The 22,471-nt window shown below is 40.9% G+C and overlaps 1 protein-coding gene across 1 annotated transcript in view; it reads right to left on the minus strand.

The window, feature by feature from the left end:
* The window catches only part of WASHC5 (WASH complex subunit 5), a 36,627-nt gene that overhangs the window by 12,172 nt on the left and 1,984 nt on the right, over window positions 1-22,471 (minus strand). Inside the window, exons 2-19 of the mRNA XM_026679133.2 lie at window positions 22,078-22,358; window positions 21,793-21,938; window positions 19,799-19,883; window positions 19,424-19,524; window positions 18,317-18,506; window positions 18,069-18,221; window positions 16,685-16,798; window positions 15,137-15,308; window positions 12,269-12,396; window positions 9,540-9,669; window positions 6,869-6,981; window positions 6,601-6,767; window positions 6,055-6,130; window positions 5,093-5,203; window positions 3,860-4,000; window positions 3,271-3,351; window positions 2,664-2,765; window positions 1,467-1,646 (exon numbers count right to left, since the gene is read on the minus strand). Coding sequence (XP_026534918.2) covers window positions 1,467-1,646; window positions 2,664-2,765; window positions 3,271-3,351; window positions 3,860-4,000; window positions 5,093-5,203; window positions 6,055-6,130; window positions 6,601-6,767; window positions 6,869-6,981; window positions 9,540-9,669; window positions 12,269-12,396; window positions 15,137-15,308; window positions 16,685-16,798; window positions 18,069-18,221; window positions 18,317-18,506; window positions 19,424-19,524; window positions 19,799-19,883; window positions 21,793-21,938; window positions 22,078-22,263 — 2,376 coding nt within the window. The 5' untranslated portion in view covers window positions 22,264-22,358. The remainder of the gene's footprint in view (window positions 1-1,466; window positions 1,647-2,663; window positions 2,766-3,270; window positions 3,352-3,859; window positions 4,001-5,092; window positions 5,204-6,054; window positions 6,131-6,600; window positions 6,768-6,868; window positions 6,982-9,539; window positions 9,670-12,268; window positions 12,397-15,136; window positions 15,309-16,684; window positions 16,799-18,068; window positions 18,222-18,316; window positions 18,507-19,423; window positions 19,525-19,798; window positions 19,884-21,792; window positions 21,939-22,077; window positions 22,359-22,471) is intronic.

The raw sequence follows: 22,471 nt of genomic DNA on the forward strand, positions 1-22,471 counted from the left end.
CTTACTTTACTGCAACAGAGTTAGAAGTCAATGCTTCTTTTTCTTTTTCCTAATCCTTCCTCACTTTTCTTCCCACCCACCCCCATTGTTTTCCTATTTACTTTCCTATTTTGTATCATTTTTATCTTAATAACTCAATTTAAAAAAATGTTAAAGGAAAAACACAGCATTTGAAGTGAGTGAAACAATTTTGTACCATGAATACTGGGACTGGATTAACACCTCATGCTTGAACTTTAGCTAATTCAATTGTGGTCTACTGACTAAACCACATTTGGCTGGGTTCATGCAATGCATTAAAGCAAACTAAATAAGCAAACAATTCTTAGTGAAATGTGTGAATTCAGTCCGGATAATTTCTTGTGGCAGAATGGTTTTACACTCTCCTTCTGCCCCGTTTTCTGTGAAGAGGACTGGGGAGATGCTTAGTTCTGACCTTGGCTTCCCCCAAAAGTACTAAGCAGACTTTTTGTCCCGGCAAAACCCCTTTTATTAAATGAAGGTGAATTTCTTGCATTCACTTTCAGCCAAAGGCCTGGCAAACAGTCTTTTAGGGGTCTAATTAGAGGCACAGATCTTATCTAGCTTGGAGAGCTGCCAAGTAAATATTTTCAAACGCAGTGCTGACAAGGAAGGGATTGTCACAGAGTCTCTGAGGTGCACATACAGATATTTACAATGCTGCAACAAATGAACAAATTGTTTCCTGAAAAAGCCCCCTCCTCTTTTAATCCCTATGGGAGGGGCCATTCACCGCTCACCTGTGGCCTTACTCCCACATCAACCATTAATTCGTAATTGTTCTTTCCTTTTGGCAGCTCTACACATACGCAGGCTGGGAACTGACTCCAGCTGCTCCCCCTTCTCACTGCTGTCCGACTCCGAAGGCAGCTGATGATTGCCAGCCTGCTCTGGCTCCATCTCTGCCTCTGACGCACAGCCCTCGTTCGAGTCTTCCTCAGCCTCTAGGACTGGCCCGGGTTCCTCCCCAACCTCCTCACTGTTCGACTCTGCTGCCAGGTCTGCTAGCCGCCGGCAGGCCACAACATGCTTACAGCCAACAGAGTATTTCCTCAAGACATTTTTGGAGTTGAAATGGAGGAGGAATTCAGAGGAGGACACCAGGCCTCTGAATAAACAGCCTTAAGAATAAGATAGTAACTCAGTAACCCCATTGTGGGCTCCTTGGTGCTCTCTGAGCTTGATTGTTTTCTTGCAGACGCTTTATTACCCAACATTTTCAGTACTAGAAGGGAGTGGGGTTCTCTCTCTGCAAGCCACTTGTATATAAACAGACAGAAAACCCCACTCCCTTCTAGCACTGATGATGTTACCTAGTGGGGTTATGAAGCGTCTGCAAGAAAACAATCGGGTTCAGAGAGCATCAAGAACAAATGAGCTACAAATACTTTTTTTCTATTTGCCTCCATACATTCTACAGCTTTTTAATTAAGGGGTTTTAATACCTTTGTCCTTAAGAAGTTGTTGCATTCCTGCTCCACGTTGTAATTAATAATTCGGGACACTTCCTCCTGCCAGATCTTTAATCCACAGATGTTGACATAGTCCTGGATGTACTCAAAGGAACGGTGGAAGCCATCCATCGTGGCTGCCATATCTTTCAGTCTGGGCATGAGCTCACTGGACTATGGAAATAGGGAAAACCAAAAGAGCCATCAAAAGGATATTCACCACCGTTGCCTTTTTAACTTTTGTTATTTCTCCGTTCAGGGATGTCTGCAGAATGGCAGGTGTAGGAAACTCATGATGGGAGATGCTAAGGATGGACTGGTGGGTTTGAACTGCACAGTTGCAGCTGCCATTTTGATTACTTTAACCCTCCTCAACCTACAGCCATTCATTTAGCTACTGTTCGAAGTTACAATGGCACTGGAGAAAGTGATTTACAACCAGTCGTTACACTTGTGACTGTTGCAGCATCCACATGACCTTGTGATCTAAATTCAGGCACTTGGCAACTGGCACTTATTTAATCATGGTTTCAATGTCCCAGGGTCATGTGATTGCCATTTGCAATCTTCCCAGCTGGCTTCCAACAAGCAAAATCAATGCAAGCTAAATTTGCTTAGCAATTGCACGATTCACTTACCAACGTGATCTGCTTAACCATCATGGCAAAATAGGTTGTAACACCAAGCACGACTTACAACCGCCATACCTAGGAATGGAAATTCACTCCCAACCGTGGTCATAAGTTGAGGACTATCTGTAGATGCTGCTATTCCAGAATTTCCTCCTCCAGCTCTTTTCCCTGAAACCTTCTCCCTCCCTTCCAAGGAGAAACTATTTCACCACTACAAGATGGAGATAAGGAAAAGCTGCTCTAGCTCCAAGGGTTTTTAAAATGTATTTTCAAGCTGGAACACCCCTGTTCCACCACCTTTTTCAAGAATTGCCCATAAATCCAAAATAGAATTTGAGATTGTGTGATGGGTGTAGCCTCTCTTTCATGAATCTCTCTTTCACACATTCCTTGTGTGTGACTAATCACACTTGGCCAACAAAGAATTCCAATGAAGCTGTAGGGAGATGACTTGAAGCCTTTCATTTCTAAAGAGGAACAAGGAAGGATGATAATTTTACCGTAATTGTTGGTGCAATAACAAAGAGCTAGGCTAATTTGGAAGTAGTTCACCTTGTACCTTAGCTCTAGGGTTGAAGGTGAGCCCTCGGTGTAGGGCAAAAGCCACACGTTTGACCAGCTCCTTTCTAATTCCATCTTCAAGCAACTGCTTTGGGTCAACCTGGAAAACTCATAGAAGAGAGAAATCATAACGTGCCAATACATTTTCTTCATTTGCCTTTCTGTTTGTTGGATACGTCTTTCCTGCTCTCTATTATGCTACGGCTGAACTGAACAGTTTTATCTTGAGGAAGATAAGTAATCTCCAAGAGAGGTAGAACAGCTACGTCTTCAATATTCTGGTAGTAGATGCCCCTTGAGGTTGTTTTCCATCCTAGTCTGTTAACCATGGAGGATTTATGAAGGCTCACTTGAAGATTATGTGGTAGCTGTAACTGCAGGGACTAATCCAAGCGGTCACTGAAAGTTGAAGATTTGAAGAAACATACACACACACAAATATCTCTTGAAAAATGGCATTCAAACCGCTATTCCTGTTCCTTCAGGTGATGATACTGTGTCATTTTCACATGCCCCCCTCCCCCCTATCCCCAAATTCATGAAACCCAACTTTAGGAATCGACAGGTTTCTGGATTTTCTTGATCACCGCAATGGAAAATGTTACCTTGATGATGCCAACCAATGTCGTTTTCATCATCAGGATGCCTTCTGTGAAAATGGAGATGGCGTGGGTAAGCTTAGCAACCTTTTGAGAAAGAAAGGAGAGGTTGGTCATTAGAAGGAACCTCCAGAGCATTGGGGGGGGAGGTGAAAAGAACATCACTGATAAGGAAGCTTTTTTCTTCCTTAGCTGCAGTTGAAGTCCTCATTCTCCCATTCTTTGATCTGCAGGAAAACCTTCATTTGCACCCATAAAATGCCTTCTGGTCTGGATAGTACCACTAAGGAGAATATTTTTAGCTCAGGGCTGAAATGAAGGGTCCTTGGTACTCTCTGAGCTTGGTTATTAAGAACCAAGCTCAGAGAGTACCAAGGATTCCTCATGGTCTGTTAGTCTCACAAAATCTTAGGAAAAACAAATGGGAATTGTCTACGTCCATCAAGTCTTTACTACTTGAAAACATCTGACTGGCTTTGGTGACAAACCCACCTGAACCTGAGCTTGCAAAATTCTGTCCTTGTTCCTAGAATATGACTTCACACCAATTCCAGAAGTGCACCTAACCTCTCTTAACCCTGTCAATTTTGATCACCTCGTAGCGTGGTCCAAGTTGAGCATAATCTCGCAGCTTGTCCTTGTCCAAGCGAGTTGGCACCTCAATGATGTCATGAGTCTGCAGTTTTATAATCTTCAGGAGAGAAGTAAACATGCTTTCCGGAATGATCTGTAAAACCTTTTCTCCAAAAACAACGTAGAAATGCAAAGATATTGATTAGTGAAGCTGTAGTTCCTTTAAGGGGTGTGACACCCCCCTAGTTTTTAGCATGACAATGAAGCATCCCACTGAAGCATTGCACGAAGAGAGATCTGAATTAGCAGAAGTTATCTTTTGTTACCTGTCAGTAAAGGCTTTTTCATCTTTTATTTTGGGGGGAGGAGAGTCATAAATCCCTTTGTTCAATGCCATTGTAATTTAAAACGGTCACTGAACAAATGGTCATTAAGCGAGGATTACAGCAAACTGGCTTTCTAGCAACCACGTAGACAGGTGTGATCTATCCAACAGGCTATAGTAAACTGTTTAGCTTAATATTATTTAGAATTTGGTGTATATATATATTTACTACTCCTTCCCTTTCTTTTTTAGATTTTCCTTCTCCAGTAAAGTTATATATTTCTATCTAGAGATATACCTTTATTGATTTAAATAGAGGATATTCTCATTATGAAAGTTCCCACATTGAACATTGCATGATTACACAACTACTCTTTACATTCTTAGGTTGTTATTCTGTTCTTTATCGTTGGATTGGCAGGAAGATCCAAAGCACTTTTCTTTCTGACTTCCAGGGCTGGGTTAGAGGAGGCTGTTTTTGATTCAATAGCCAGGAGGTTCAGCTTCAATTATGATAGTCTGCTGCAAATATTTCTCAACTTCAGCAATTTTTAACATGTGTGGATTTCAATTTCCAGATTTCGTCAGTCACAATGAGAAATTCTGGAAGTCCACCAATCCAACCTATAACTAGGGAGAAATTTCCTGACAGTGAGAACAAATAACCAGTGGAACTCTTTGTCTCATGGAGTTGTGGGTCCTCCATTACTGGAGGACGATGTCTTTTAAAAAGACATTGGACAGCCATTTATCCATAATATTATAGGGTCTCCTGCTTGAGCAGAGGGTTGGACTAGAAGACCTCCAAGATCCCTTCAAACTCTGTTGTTCTGTATTCTGGTTAAGAAACAATGGTCTACTGTAAAGTTCTTCCAGAGGGGAACTCTTGAAACAGGGGAGAAAATATCCCACAAAAGTGATCCTGCTCACCTTTCTCACATAGGACACCAGTTCTCCAGAATAATATTGTGATACACTGAGAAGATCAGGACTGTTTGCTTGATTGATGCGAAGAAGTGGCATGTCAAGAGCTGAAGCCAGCTGGAAGCAAGTGAGACAGAAATGTCAGTAAGGTTCCCAGATATACTTTACGTTTTTTCTTGCTAGCGGCTTAGTGCAAGGAGTGAATCTAGCCACTGTGCCTTATAAATCATGGTTTGTAGCTTTGTCTACTCTATGAGCTCAGCCAGTTGAAGCTTATTTAACAAAATGTGGCTCATCAAGCTTTGTCTTTGGTGTGCAAACTGAGCCTCAGACTTCCACCCATGAGAGTGAAAATCATTAGAATGATTACGTAAGTGGAAAGTATCTTGAATCAAGGAGATTCTTAGTTATTTTTCTTTTTTCTTTTTCATTTTAATATATGTTTTATTTTTATTTGTAAACATTTTGAATACAGTGTATTGTCAGGGCATATCGTTTACAAAAAATCAAGAAGAAAACAGAGATCTTGGCATGTATACTACTATAATAATAATAGCGTAACAGAGTCATTTTAACTAGATTTCTCTTTACCTTAGCTTGTTTATAGTTCTGCTAATTATATCAATGTATTTGTAATTATAAACCCTCTTTATATTTAATTCATATGTAACAATAGTCTTTCTTCGCCTATTTTCTACCTCTTATCTCTCTAACCACTCCTAAAATCTATTCCATGTTGAGTAAGATCCTTAGTTATTTTTCAAAGGCCTAACTCCATTCTGGAAATAAGCCCAAATAAAATAGATCAGGTTTTTTTTTATAGTCTTGGAAATCAAATTTGTAAACCTGAGACAAAGGATTTGAAGAGGGGAGAAAAATAAACCCTCCCCCCTACAAAAGCCATAAAGAATTCCCAACCTGACCTCCCCAAAGCTAGAGTGATTGTACGGTTAGACTAACAAACTCACCTTTAAAAACGTGGCCCGGAGTTTGGTTACCATGGATGGGCTGACTCTTATACTTTCCTGCATGATAGAGGTGAAGCTGGGAAGGGAAGGCAGGGGAGGAAAAATAAATCAGAAACATAAAACCTGAGACCAATACGTATTCCAGGAGAAAACATTTTTGTGGCCCTCTGACAATTGCCAAAAATGAGTGGGGTGGTTTTCTGCTATGCTTAGAAAAATGCGCACAAAAATTAGTGTAACAGACTTAACATGCTTAAGATTTAAATGGCAACTGATTCATATTTATGATATCCTGGGGTCACTTTTTGTGACCTTCTGACAAGCAAAGTGGATGGAGAAATCAGATTCACTTAACAATCATGTTAATAACTTAATAACGGCAATGATTCACTTAACAACGGTGGCAAGTAAGGTCATCAAAATGGGACAAAACCCACTTCACAAACACCTCCCTTTGCAACATAAATTTTGGGCTCAGCTGTGTTCATAAGTCGAGGACTACCTGTTCCAATAGGAAGAATTCAGAAGGCCTCTGTGTTGTCATACCTGTCGATGAGCTGCCAAGCGTAGGAAAGGTCCCCTACGATCTGCATGGTGATTAAAACCTCTTCTTTAATGTTGATGGTTCGGATCATTTGATGGAGAAACTTACGAGAGTCTGCAAGAAACTGGCAAACTTGCAGGTTGGATTCCAACTGGTGAAATTCCTGGACCTGCAATAAGCATTTGAATGCAACTCATTCACTGGGGAAGTTTTCAATCGTATTATTATTCCACCCAGAAAATATTTATAGGCGAGGAACTCCCTCCTTACCTCTTCCAAAGCTTGAATCAGCTGCACTGTTTTCCTGCCTGCTGCCGTGGAGTCGTTATAATTCAGAGACATGATCTGTTTGGAGATTTCTCTAAACCAGGCTTGCAGATTTTCTGATCAGGCAGGAAAAGGAATAAAAGGGATCACCTTGTGGTGGCAGGCCTGACTGTCAATGCCCCTCCCGCCCCCCGAAACTCCCCAAAACTCTCAGTCTACAAATGCTGAGTATCCAAATATTGACTAAAAAAAGCAAGAATAGAATTTATTTATTTATTTATTAAATTTATATTGCCGCCTATTTGCCCCTAGCGACTCGAGGTGGCTTACAGAATGTAAACCCATATTTAAAACAAAAAAACCCAAAAAGAATCAAATAAATTAATAAAGTACAATAGAACAAAATCTGGAAAAAATAAAAAAAATTAAAAAAAATCACTCCCCAAATCAGATCACATGAGCCATTTGATGGGCTCCATCTTGCTTTGGGTTCCCCAGGCCAGCTGGCAGAACCAGGTCTTCAGTGCCTTCCGGAAGACTATTAGTGAGGGGGCCATTCTCCTCTCTGGGGGAATAATGCTTCAGAGAGAGGGAGCCACCACGGAGAAGGCCCTTCTTCTGGGTCCCATCAGGTGTATCTCCCTCAGGGATGGGACCCACAGCATTCCCTGCCTCCCCGCTCTAATGGGTCAGGGAGATGTGACTGGCAAGAGACGTTTCCTCAGATAACCTGGTCATTATTAGAGGATTGTTTTCTTTCATTAGCAAACATACTAATCTTTATGCGTCACGGCAATGCAAGACTTAGAAGCCTGATTTGTGGGGGGAAAAATACAGAGGCAGGATTCTTGCTCCTTTTTTTTTTTAGCTTCGAGAAATAAGATGCATTTCTGCTTATTCCATAAAAGCGTGAAGTATGTTTCCTTCTTACTGTTGGAAATTCTTAATTTATTAAATATGCACCTGCCACGAAAGGATTTAACTTGCGATATTTCAGCAGATATTACTAGAGGACATAGGTCTTAATAGCAAATTTCACATCTATCAAGTGAATACTGAACACAGCCCATCAATGTTTTTTGTTTAATTCACTGAAGAAATTTAGTCCTTCATTTTTCTCCTCATAAAAAGAGTCAACAGCGTGAAGACAATGGCCACATCTGCTAAAAACTAAAAGCAACCACACACACAAAATAAAATCAGGATGAACGAACGAACGAATGAATGAATGCAGTGGATCAGCAATGGAATAAAATGATGGTTTGTAGAGACATGACTTAACCGTCAGCAGAACACAAATGAAGATAATGTCCTCTTTTGAGGCATAAAGATCACAAAGGTTTGGGATAGAATATGCACTAAACCATAGTACGTTTTGACTTAGAGAATTGTTTCTCAACTTTAAGATGCATGGATTTCAACTCCTAGAATTATCTAATCAACATAGTTGGGTGGAGAATTTTAGGAGTTGAAGTCCACACATCTTAAAGCTGAGAAAGTTGAGAAACACTAGCTCAGTGCAATATATAAATCTAGCCTAATGGTGATTTTGTGGTTGAAGAACATACCGCAGCCATGGTTTTGCCATAGTATGACAACGTAACACATCATTTGAGTACAGAAAGGACCTTGAAGTATCATTACCTTCTAAGTCTGAACTCTAGATGCAGATGGAAGGAAAGGTTGCCTGAGAATACTCCCCTCCAAGCATCTTTACTGCTTTTGGGTCATACTTCATCTTTGTTGGGGTGTAATTAGATAGCAAAGAGTTGTGGGAGGCCTGTAGAACTCAAAGTAAATCAAATACCCCACAGATACTGGCCAAGAATAGCGACCAATGAAATACAGCTAGCTAGGTTTGGTCTTGGCATATGGTGGAAATGCATCTGGAAAATGCTGCAACAGAGTATGGCTGCTAACCACGCCTTGGAGCAGAACAGATCCTAAAAATGTGGAAGGATCCGTCACATAACAGAAGATAGTTATTTGGGTAACAAGGTCCCAATACCCTCGAACAAACTAGCATCCTGTACTACTTTGCTCTCATTAACCCTATGGGCCAATTCAATTATTTAAGTTCCTATTTTGCACTAAAGCAAGACATATTTTATTCTATTTCAGCTTAAAAGATTGTGTTGATTCAGGCATTGATGTTTGTAAAATATGGCTTATGGCTTAGTATATTGTGGTCTCTGAGCCAATTGTGGCCTATTCAGCAAACCATAATTAAATAGGCCATGGCTTACAGCAGGGGTGTCAAACTCAAGGCCCACGGAACAAATACAGATGTGGGGTGCTTAGATCTGACTCGTGGGGCCACCCTGGAAACAACGAAGGACTGGCCTGCAGTGCCTCTGCCCGTGAAAACAGAGCTTGGGGGGCACCGTGTCAATTTTCGCTGGCAGAATGCTACAGGAGGCTTTCCCAGCCAAAAACGGAGCCTGTGGGGCCCCACCTGGGTCACCACAGGTGTCCAGACACAAGTGACATAGAGTTGGCCATACCCACCTGGTCATACCCCCCTGGCCCTCCGAGGTCAAACACAATCCTGATGTGGCCCTCAATGAAATCGAGTTTGACACCCCTGGCTTACACCAATGCATGAACTCAGTCAATATGAAGCAATCTACTACAATTTTACTCTTGCTAAAAGAGATTTTCTGTTTCAGCCTACCGTTTTTCTCCACTCTGGTTAATGGTTTCACTCCTGAAAAGACATCTGCCAATTCAGCCATTCTTTCAGATCCTTCTGTTTTATAGCTCTCCCACTTCGTTTGCTTTTCTGACAACATTTGTTTGAACATCTAGTGGAAAGAGAGACGTTTCTCAGATTTATTTATTGAATTTATATGCCACCCATCTTACTATACAAAGCTATTCTGGGAAGCTTAGATTAAAAGACAAGTAGCCAAAACACAAAGCTGATAATGATGCACTTACGAGTATCAGTGAATCACTGCAAAACCTATTTAAATCACTGACCCCAAAAGTGCAGCTTGCTGAGCTGAGTCTATGACTCAAAATATCTGATTAGGAAGAAGGGATATATGTCAGAATGTGGATCAAATACACTTAAAAGCACTCTATTTGATTCACTGTACGTTGTCGATCAGAAAGGTCGGCAGTTTGGTGGTTCGAATCCCTAGCACCGCATAACGGAGTGAGCTCCTGTTACTTGTCCCAGCTTCTGCCAACCTAACAGTTTGAAAGCACGTAAAAATGCAAGTAGAAAAATAGGCACCATCTTTGGTGGGAAGGTAACAGCATTCTGTGTGCCTTTGGTGTTTAGTCATCCCGACCACATGACCATGTCTTTGGACAGTGCTGGCTCTTCGGCTTTGTAACGGAGATGAGCACTGCCCCCTAGAGTCGGAAATGACTAGCACGTATGTGCGAGGAGAACCTTTACCTTTTATGCTAAAATAGATTTGATAAATACATATATTTTGTTAATTTTGTTTTTAACTATGCTTTAAAGGTAGACCACAACTAACATTGGAACATCAGTTGGTAAGTGAGCGGGGTTAAGTGAGTCCTGACTGATTTTGCAACCTTGTTTTGCCACGCCTGTTAGGTGAATTACTCTGGTTGTTAAGTGAATCATATGATCATTAAGTGACTCTGGCTTCCCCCCTTCACTTTGCCTGTGGGACACCAGCTGCAAAAGTGACAAATGGAGATCACATGACCCCAGGATGCCGAAACTGTCATAACATATGCTGGTTGTCAAACAGCCACATTTTGTTCATGTGACTTTGGGGACGTTACAACGGTTGATGTGAGAGCTGGTTGCAAATCACTTTATATTCAGTGCTGTCGTAATCTTGAACAGTCGCTAAATGGATGGTTGCAGAGTGAGGACTACCTCTGTATGATTTTATTGCTTTATTTGTAAAATGCCCAAAGTCTTGCAAGTATAACATGTGGTATAGAAATTTGATAAATAAATAAAAATAAGAAATCATCAACAATACATTTTTCAGATTCTCCAAGAAAATAAGAAAGGATCAGGCCATCTTTAAAAAAAAACAACAACTGTCATGCCCCTGTTGAAGACTGACTCCACGGGAGAGGAGGAACAGCCGACAGGGAGTGGAAGTGTGGCTCCGGATGTTGTGGAGGAGGCTGGGGAAGGGCAGAGGCTGGCTGGGCAGTCAGAGGAAGACCCAGGCCCATCCCCTTTCCATCCTAGGGCACGCAGAGAGGAGAGGATAAGGGAGAGATGTGAATGGCGTGGTCTACGGGGAAGGAAAGGGCCTTGATCCTCTTCATGGGCTGCAGCTGTGAGAACTGGTTAAAAGGACGGACATGCGTATGGGCCAGTGCTGGAAACAAAGCATGGAAATATCTCTAGTCTGTCATTCCTCTTTGAGTTTGGCGTCCTTCCCAGTGTGTGTTCCGATATTTGTGGGTGTCTTCAAGCCCTTATCTTGCCTGGTTCGCTTAATTGCTTCAGTGTGGTTTATGTTGTTTTTACTCTTTATAATTTATAGGCATTTTTAGTTCAAACTTCATAACTGCTTGTGGGGGAGTTTTTTTGTCTCCAGTCAAGGATATTTGGAGCTTTGAAGCAAAGTGAAGGAATAAAAGAGGCTTCACCTGTTTTTGTGACTGTGTTTATTTTTTATCTCACCCTGGGTCATCACAGTTTTATTTGTAAAATGCCCAATATCTTGCAAGTATAATGGGTGGTATAGAAATTTGATAAATAAATAAAAATAATAAATCATCAATAATACATTTTTTCAAAGATTCTCCAAGAAAATAAGAAAGGTTCAGGCCACCTTTTAAAAAAAAACAAACCATTATTTTATGAAATTCCTCTTCAAGGATTTTAAAGAAAACAAAAGAACTCATGAAGCTGTTTCTCTGGGTTCTTGCAGTGATACATTTACGACCCGGGAGAACAATTGCTCCAACAGTCAAATAAATAGCCAAATCGCATTAAACCAGCTCTCTGGCTAGCACCTGTTGGAATGTCAGACCAGACATCGACAACTATCTCATAGGAACCAAGGTTGCCCCAACAGGTGCTGGCCAGACAGCTGATTTAATGTCAAGGTTACCAAGGAGACGACAGAACGCCTAGTTGGACAGTGTGACCTGTAACAAGGAGGAAGAGACCTGTCTCTTCTGTAATTATACTGAAAGTGCAGGAAATAGCCAGAGCTGGTTTTGCATTTCAAGTGTGCTGAAATGATATATTCAATAAAGCAGTTCTTTGAGAAAGCTGAAAGTCTCAAGAGTTGCTGGATTGGTTGGGTTCATTACTCAGAACCTTGACATTTGAGTTTTCCGATGTTATTATTTTGGGATGATCCATAGCTTCTTGTGAACTGTGCCACACACACACTCCCTCCTCCCACTTCAGAAATGAACCCCCAGGGTTTATTTGTTTTTTACCTCTTTCAAAATGAATTCAAACTGGGCTGTATCCAGAAGGAGCTGGAAAAGAATCCTGGGGTTGAATCTAGAATCAGTGAGAACTTGGTCTTTTATCTGGCGGAGGCGCTTGTTATTTGGATCATAAGCTGGGGAGGGAAAGAAAAAGAGTGTGTGCTTTTTTAAAAAATGTTTTATTTTATTTTATTGATTTTCTATTATGTATATTTTTAGTGCTTAATAAACATCGTGTTGTCTGGGTATATAATTTGCTTAACAACACAAATTACATTCTGAATCTCCACCCCTTTTTTTCCAACCGTGGTAAAATAAATTCCATGTTTGATAATATTCTACATCCTCTTTCTGTTTAATTTTCAATGTCAATCTACCCATTTCTCCACAATCTAGTATCTTCTTGACTATTTCTTCATCTCGTGGTATATCTTCATTTTTCCAATATTGTGCTTTTTTAAAAACAGAGGTACCAAATTATTTAAAATCTTTATTGTAAGTCCCAAAGGTGATTTTTTAAAGAGGCAACTGAACTTTCTGGCTTTGAAGATATTTCACCAGAAAGTCCAGTTGCCTTTTAAATAAAGCACCTTTGGGGCAACCATGACATGGATGACTGAGAATCTCCATAGACATATAAGTGAACTTGTGTTAAGGTATTTAATTTAATAGCTGGAACAGTAAAGAGTATAATGGGCCAGGACACACAGTTGGGGTTGATTGGTTGGAGAGTGCAGGCTTCGGCATGAGACAATCTATATTACGATTAATTGCTGGATGTAAAAGGAGGAAGTTTCCCTTTCCCCCCCATCTGTTTGTTCTGTGTACACTGTAGGCTATTATGTGATTTACATGATGAATTACCTCATGATATAGTGGTGGGCCTATCTTATCTGCTCTAAATATAGATGTTAAATACACTGCTCAAAAAAATAAAGGGAACACAAAAATAAGACATCCTAGATCTGAATGAATGAAATATTCTTATTAAATACTTTGTTCATTACATAGTTGAATGTGCTGACAACAAAATCACACAAAAATTATCAATGGAAATAAAATTTAGCAAGCCATGGAAGTCTGGATTTGGAGTTAAACTCAAAATTAAAGTGGAAAAAAACACTACAGGCTGATCCAACTTTGATGTAATGTCCTTAAAACAAGTCAAAATGAGGCTCAGTAGTGTGTGTGGCCTCCATGTGCCTGTATGACGTCTCTACAACTCCTGGGCATGCTCCTGATGAGGTGGTGGATGGTCTCCTGAGGGATCTCCTCCCACACCTGGACTAAAGCATCCCCCAACTCCTGGACAGTCTGTGGTGCAACGTGGCATTGGTGGATGGAGCGAGACATGATGTCCCAGATGTGCTCAATTGGATTCAGGTCTGGGGAACGGGCGGGCCAGTCCATAGCATCAATGCCTTCGTCTTGCAGGAATTGCTGATACACTCCAGCCACATGAGGTCTAGCATTGTCGTGCATTAGGAGGAACCCAGGGCCAACCGCACCAGCATATGGTCTCACAAGGGGTCTGAGGATCTCATCTCGGTACCTAATGGCAGTCAGGCTACCTCTGGCGAGCACATGGAGGGCTGTGCGGCCCCCTAAAGAAATGCCACCCCACACCATCACTGACCCACTGCCAAACCGGTCATGCTGGAGGATGTTGCAGGCAGCAGAACGTTCTCCACGGCGTCTCCAGACCCTGTCACGTCTGTCACATGTGCTCAGTGTGAACCTGCTTTCATCTGTGAAGAGCACAGGGCGCCAGTGGCGAATTTGCCAATCTTGGTGTTCTCTGGCAAATGCCAAACGTCCTGCATAGTGTTGGGCTGTAAGCACAACCCCCACCTGTGGACGTCGGGCCCTCATACCACTCGCATGGAGTCTGTTTCTGACCTTTTGAGCAGGCACATGCACATTTGTGGCCCACTGGAGGTCATTTTGCAGGGCTCTGGCAGTGCTCCTCCTGCCCCTCCTTGCACAAAGACGGAGGTTGAGTTCCTGATGCTGGGTTGTTGCCCTCCTACAGCCTCCTCCACGTCTCCTGATGTACTGGCCTGTCTCCTGGTAGCGCCTCCATGCTCTGGACATTACGCTGACAGACACAGCAAACCTTCTTGCCACAGTTTGCATTGATGTGCCATCCTGGATGAGCTGCACTACCTGAGCCACTTTTGTGGGTTGTAGACTCCATCTCATGCTACCACTAGAGTGAAAGCACCGCCAGCATTCAAAAGTGACCAAACCATCAGCCAGAAAGCATAGGAACTGAGACGTGGTCTGTGGTCACCACCTGCAGAACCACTCCTTTATTGGGGATGTCTTGCTAACTGCCTATGCTTTCCACCTGTTGTCTATTCCATTTGCACAACAGCATGTGAAATTGATTGTCAATCAAGTGTTGCTACCTAAGTGGACAGTTTGATTTCACAGAAGTGTGATTGACTTGGAGTTACATTGTGTTGTTTAAGTGTTCCCTTTATTTTTTTTGAGCAGTGTATATTTGTTTATATAAAACTACAAGTTTGTCTGGCTCCATCTGGATGCCAGCTGCCCAATTCCCTGACCACTTGGAAGTAGCATCACATTTTTCAGCAGGAGCAATAGTTTCCATTCCCCTGAAACATTCCAAATGGGTTCTGAAGATCATGGCTTCCTTTATTGGGTTTTCTAACATACACGGATCTCGAATATGGAGACTGCACATGAATTACAGGTCCTCCATTAATGGCTACAATTGGGCCGAGAATTGAGGGGCATTTAAGAAGAGACTGCCTCTAACGAGGGTATGAAAATAAAAGTTGACTTGAAAACTTTCCTTTTCTAAATGGATTCTCCATCCTTGTTGTAAAACAAACCATCATCTCTTACCCAAGTCTGCCGTATGAAGCATCAGCCAACGGATGGCTACATTGCTTTCCCTCAAGCAGTTCAGCAGTTTCGGGATGTTGTCAAGCACCATCTCTTCTCTTAAACAACCTTCTTTAAGAAATTGTTGCACTTGGGTGTGAACACGCTCAGTGACGGCAGCAGCTCGGCTGGCCTTCAAAGGCAGAAATCAAAGCATTAGCATTAACAGAGGGACAGCAAAGTCCTAGGGATGAAATGGACATTTCAGAACTCGTGGGAAAAGACTAAACTATATCTCCCAGCATCCTTCGTGCTTGGCTAAATTGTCTAACACACCTAGGGAGTTCTAGTTTGCAATATCCAACAATATCCAGGAGTAACAAGTGATTATTCCTGGTATAAATGGTACTAACCAAAACTATTAAAATTCCTAAGTTTTCAAACATAACAGTTTATGTTACTGTTGTTCCTAAATAACTTAAACAATAACATTTACTTTACAAAATGTAAAAAATGCAGGTATTCAAGATATTCCAACGGAATAAGTTACTTTCCAGTTTATAAAGAAATATTTCGTTGTCAAATTTCTCTATCAGGATTCGGAAGCACATCATTCTTTCTCTGTGTTCAGTGTTAATTCTGGTGAAGTTGCTTTGCCACTTTCTTTTTTAATCAGAAATCTGTTTGCGGTTGGTCTCAAAAAGTAAAACAGGGTCAGATCTGGATAGTGCTTAAATAATGGGTTATATTCGTACCAGGCAATCTTAACTGTGATTGTACACAGAAATTTAAGGGATTATGTCTACAGAGCAGGAGGATTTGTTTTAATTAATTTCTCTGCTTTTATTTCTGCCCTGCTATGTAATGCCATGGAAGGGACTCTTCAGTAGGATTAGCATTGTTCAGATTTAGCATTTATTCGCCTGGAGAGTTGAAACGTATCCTAGGAGAAGGAAGTGTCCAATCACTTTTATCCTGCTCCTAAGCAAGCAACAGATTTTCCATGATGTCATCCATCCTTGAATTGGACTCAGAGGAGAGTAGCAGCTACCTCTTGTGAATTATAAACAAGTATATTTGACTGAAACTTGCTAATGGGTATGCCACAAGAGCACAAATGACTCATAAGTCCATGAAGGGTGCAAAAGTGGATTCTGATATCTCATCCAGCTTCTTGCATTAAATTTCAGCCACAGTCAATCACACTATGGATCTAGGCATCTATTATTCTTCCCAAAGGTTGGCTGAAACCAACATTCCTCCCTCCCTCCCATTTTAAAGTCCTTCTGATGTAGTTCTACAGTCATGGGAAGATGCCCCCACTTCCCGTTTAAATTTGCTATGCTCTCTTTCCTGACAAAGCTCAGCATAAGAGCGCGCACCTCCTTTCCCCACTTATATGTGAAAATTCAGGTTGCCAAGGGTAACAAGACAGTGAGGCCTTAATGTAAGAGGCCCTTAAAAAGCTCTACATTTGCTGAGAAGGTCACAAGTTAGTAGTTTAATGAAAACACTTAAATCAGATTTCAACATAACTTCATTCATCCTGTTAAGCTCACATTTCCTTACCTGCTCCTTAACATTGGAAAGATCCAACGTGTAGTTCAGAGCTGTTTTGGCAGCCTTGTATGGCTCCCAGGCTTCTCCCAGATTGACTGTTATCCCCATGTAAATGCTAATAACCTATAAACAGAAGCCAAAATAAAGTCCCTGAAAACTCCAGTTGTCCATACATTTATGGGGAAAGAAAACGATCAAAATGTCATAAAGCAGATTTACGTCTGGTTGGCTGCGGAGATGGCTAACCATGGTTGCAGCATTAGCTATGGTGGCTATACATGGCTTTAGAGATGGTTAACCATGGTTATGCATGTGGTTAGCCATGGTTGTGGTGCGACAGCTGTGGTTGTGATTTGATTAGCTATGGTTTTGAAGGCAGTTTAATGGCTGTCTGGCAGACATTTTAAAACTAGTGGAAAGTCAATGCTGGACAGGATTGCAGGTTTAGTTATGGTTATGACTAGCCATGATTGTGGAGACAGTTGGCCATAGCTATGGAGGTATGTAGCCATGGTTATAGAGATGGCTAGCCATGATTGTGAAGACAGTTATCTGTAGTTATGTGGCCAGTTAGTCATGGTTGTGGAGACAGCTTAGTGGCTCTCCGGCAGGCAACATTTTAAGATTAGTAAAGAACAATGCTGCTCGGTCTAACTATAGTGAGAAAACTTAACTGGTTCAAAGCTACAACCACCCCAGAATTAATTAAGCATAAAAGGCCCAAGTGAACTCTCAGATCTCTAGTCCTGATTTCCCAACAGATAAAAGGGAGAATAGAATTATCCTCACTGGCTTTGCCTGGCTCTCTTGTATTCACACCATGGGTCTGAAATGACGATGAAGCAAAAGCTTATGGGCAGCTTTTGGAGTGGGTTGGAAAATGAGGAAAAATTACCACACAAACGTTATCATGCAAACAGCACTGTCATACACTTAGATCGGACATCAAGACTCAGTGATGCAATGGCAGCATTGGCGGGATGACCTTATCTAGCATGTGTCATAATTTGAGCATCTCTGAAGTTTGCAATAATGTAATGTAATGTAATGTAATATAATTTGGTCAAGTGTGAATAGACACACAAGGAATTTGTCTCCGGCACAGCTTTCAGTGTACATGCAAAGCAACAGAATCATCATCATCGTTGTGCCAATAGTAGTAGTAGTAAAGAAGATAATAAGATCTTCAGTCATACTACATGGGTAAATATAAATACTTATTAGACAGTACTGTGATGATTAGGTGTTCAGCAGAGTGTTGTCCCTGTGTCTACTTGCTTTGGTATGCAATGTCCTACAGTGGCGTCCTGAGGGGAACGGTTGAAACAGTTTATGCGCCCAGGATGTGAGATGCTGAGGCAGTCATTAATAGCAGCTCCAGCAATATATTTACCCAGTTGTCTGGAAAATATTTATCTACTATTTCTCTCATCTTTGCTTGTTGGGTATGAAGAATGGAGGGGTCGAAGTAAAGCGTCACATACAACATGGCTGCCTGTGTCGCCAGAGCTGTGCTGCGATGCTCTGGCAGTGGATATGCAGAAACCTGAGAAGGGAACAGAGTGAAAGTGCACCTTGTTAAGTCTGCTGGCCATTTTCCTACTTCTTTCCCCACCCTGGGCCTTGTCGAGCCCAACTTACCTGGTTGTAGATATCATCTGACCTCAAACGGCCAATCACCATGCTGATGAATATTTTGTTGATGGGCACCCTGCTGAAGTAACTCTCGGGATAGTTTGTGGGCCTTTTCGCTCCGGGCTGACTTGAATACCCCGTGCTCCGAAGCAGCTTACATATATCATCCATATTGGAGTCAGCAGAGCGAGCAGCACTGGATGGGGCATGACAAGCACACATCACCAATGGAGGATCTTATCAAAGTACAAGTCGTTTAGCGACTGTTCAAAATTGTGACGGACCTTGGAAAAACTACTTATAACCCGGATTTAGAGTTCCGACAACCACTCTCACCCTTCAGTCACATGCTTGGCAACCAGCTTACATTTACAGCCATTTGCTGTGCCCACGATTTAAAATATTTTTTGAAAGAAACTAGCGTTTGCTTCCAGTTTCCAGCAGAAATTGTTCCATGGTAAACCGTTGTTCATTAATAACTATGGCATTTGTTTAATGACCACCACAAAAAAGATAATAAAAATCAAATTTGGTCACCCATTTCCTAACTGTCACAACTTTAAGAGCAAAATTGTGGGCTCCTACAATTGTAAGTTGAGGATTACCTGTACAGCAAAAGGATAAGCTTGCAATTCCTTTGATTTCATAGGCACATCCTAATCATTATTTTGGTAGCAATATGAAAACAGTTTTTCTCCTTCGTTCTAAGATATTTTTTTTTCAAATTCTCAGTTTGGCTTTGAGCCCTGGTATTTTCTGAATGTCTTTCATGGAAGCACTAGCCAGACCAGACTCTAAAGACTGGCTCAATGTTGCAATGTAGCTCAGCATCAATGAGAAAGTGTTTCCCCATCTTGGGAACTTTTAGGATGAGTGAACTTGAACTCCAGAATTTCCCTGCCAGCCATGCTACCTGGGGAATTCTGGGAGTTGAAGTTCACACATTTTAAATTTTTGAAAGTTGAGAAACATTGGAGAGAGAGTTTCCTTTAAAGGCATCGCACATGATTCTTAACACGTATACTGATGCAATCAAAATAGTGGTTGAGTTTGCATGAAATAATCAAGCACAAAATAGCCAATTGATTATATTCTGATTCAGAGATGTCATACCTGTATCGATAATAGGAAACGAGCATTCTCTCTCGGACTTCGCCTTCAATTTTCTGATCAATGACAAGGAGCATGACACCATACAAATAAAGAGCTTCACACTGCAGCAAACAAGACAGACAGAGAGATTCATAGTTAAAACTGCAAGGATATTAAATAAAGAATGTAATTTCCTGCTACATCAAACTCATTTATTAGTGTTCTCCATCATATAAATTTTGTGATGTGTCTAATTAAAATTTCCTCATTCTTCGGTGAAAGCAGTTTGGTGTAGTAGTGAAGGCAACAGGTTACAAACCAGGAGATGAAAAGATTAAAATATCTAAAAAATATAAACAGTAAATAAGTATTGCTGCATGGTTAGAGTAAGTTTACCAATAGCTGTTTTCCGTCCTCATTCAGCAGCACTGTTTCCAGAGTTTGCTGAATGTAAATCCCTTCATTGAGATCATCCAGGTATCTAGAAACAATAAGAATAAAATATAAATTAATTTTCTGCAGAGATAAATGTTATTAAAGGCTCCTGCTTATATACAAATTAATTCCCTACTTTAACTGGGCTTCCAAACTCTTTGACATAAATCCTTTCCGAAGTTCCTTGGCATCGAGAAGAATAAAAAGCTGACGTGGCCAAAGAGAAGAGTTGGTAGCTATAAAACACATTATCTGGATGTCATTTACGGCTTTATATCCAAAGGACCTCAATTAATTTTATTTAGTTATGTGACACGTTAAGAATTGTTGATGATTATCAAGCTATTTGGGGAGATGTGTCTCTTAATCACAGATTATTTAAATCATTCTTTGATACAGTTTTTCTCTGTTTAGGTAGTCCTCACTTAATGACCAGTCGCTTGGTGACTGTTTGAAATTACAACAGACACCCCCAAAAGCTACTTATGACCCAATTCCGGAGTTCTGATGGCTGCGCACATCTCCATATGCAGTCACATTACTGCATTTTGGGTGCTATATTTTATGTGTACCTTTATGGTTGATTGCAGTGTTGCACAGTAACATAACAATTTATGTTTTTTTTCTGGCCTTTTTGACTTACTTCCAACAAAAACATCCATTGGAACACATTGATTTGTTTCCATGATTGTGGTGTTTGATTAATGACTGCCCTAAAAAAAAGTCATAAAATCAAGCACAGTCATGTGGGTGACTCAATTTACCACCACCATGACTTACAACAGAAATTCCAGACTCCATTACAGTTGTAAATTGAAGATTACCTGTACTAAAGTATATTACTGTTCTAACCTAGGCTTCCTTAGAAAGCACAAAACACAATCTTCGTTCCAGCAAAACCTCTTTTATTTCCACGGCTGTGAATTACGTTCATTCACAGCCTGCAAGGCTTCACAAACAGTCTTTCAGGGGAATGTTTATAAACACCCACCTTATCGCACTTGGAATGCTGCCAGAGAACTAATTGCCAGATGCAGGGCAAAGCCAAACTTGACACAGAATCAAAGAGAACTTTTCAAAGCTTGAATTGACCAGACGAACTAATTGCTTCCTGCAAAAGCTCACATCCCGTCCACTCCTCTTTTATGTCCTATAGGAGGGGCCAATCATCTGAGCTATGGCCTTACTCCTGAGTTGACCCTGCTTTCTCAATTGTTCTTGTCTTCTGGTAGTCCTGCGCACGCGCAGGCTGGGAACCGGTTCCAGAAACTCCTCCGCCTCACTGTTGTCTGAGTCTGAAGGCAGCTGATGACTGCCAGCCTGCCCTGGCCCCATCTCTGCCTCTGATGCAGAGCCCTCGTCCGAGCCCTCCCCAATCTCCAAGACTGGCCCAGGTTCCTCCCCAATCTCTCCACTACTGTCGGACTCTACTGCCAACTCCGTCAGCTGATGGCGGGCCACAACAATTACAAATTTAAAAAGACAAATGTCAAAATTCAATGTCACATTTTTACATCAGTATCTTATTAGGGCTATCCTATAATAGGAATGTTGAGGAAAACTCTGAAATGGCATTTGCATACTTTCTCTTATACTCCCCGCCCATTTAATTATTTACCAAATTCATGTTTCTGATAAATATATCGTGGCTAGTAATCCTGGACAAATAATCTGAGATCATGCCATCTTCTTTCCCAATTTTTAAAATATTCTATGTCAAACATTTTGCTCCAAGCAAATAAGGTGAATATGAGTGAATTCATATTTACAAACTACAAGGTGTTGTATGTGTGTAGAATTCTGCTGTGTTTCTCTTGTGTTCTGAAAAAAATCTGAAATCTAAGCAACAATGACTTAATGATATTTCACATAATCACAAGCTATTCCCTTGGCTGTAACACATTTTCTGTTCTAAATCAGTTGCTGCTATTTCAATTGCACATCCAATTGCTTACCTGTTTAAATCAACAATATATTTATGAACACTTTGGAAAGCCAAATAAAATCTGGTCAAAATTTCTATGTTGTTTTCACGAAATTCATCATCTAAATCTTGCAGTTCAGGTTTGGCTTCTAGCTTCCCTTCACACAATTCAGTCCCCTAAAATGGGGGGGGAAATCAGAAACAGAATTAGCAGAATTAGCATGACAGAACATTAAACATTTAATATTTCATTTATTAGCATCTGGCAAAACTGAAATTAACGTTAAAGAATGCTTCAGTAGAGCATAATTCTTACTTTGAAATAGCTGAAATCAAATATGATATCTCCATATTTTTGTTGATCGGCTTTGTCTTTGAGGCGGAATACAGGTGGGACAAACTCTGAGAGTCTTAGCAATTCAGCAATGATAGCATTTCCACAAGACACAATCCGAAGAATGGCTTGTCCACAAAGATTATTTTCCGCTAAGAAGTCCAACATGGCGAAGAGGAAGAAGGCGGTATTTTCAGTGTAGATTTTATGCAGTTGTCAAAATTATCTGAAGAAAAATCCTTTGCAATTCCTCCATTACATTCCTGAAAAAATCATTAACCACATAACATTTTAATGTTGTTTCAGGCTATTATTTTTTCAAACTAAAGGTTGAATTTTGCAACAACATTTTTACTGCAGAAGATAATTTAAAAGT

Source organism: Notechis scutatus, chromosome 3, assembly GCF_049901735.1.
Source record: "Notechis scutatus isolate UNSWTSFEM ecotype Mainland chromosome 3, rNotScu1.2, whole genome shotgun sequence".
Classification (NCBI taxonomy): Eukaryota; Metazoa; Chordata; class Lepidosauria; order Squamata; family Elapidae; genus Notechis; species Notechis scutatus.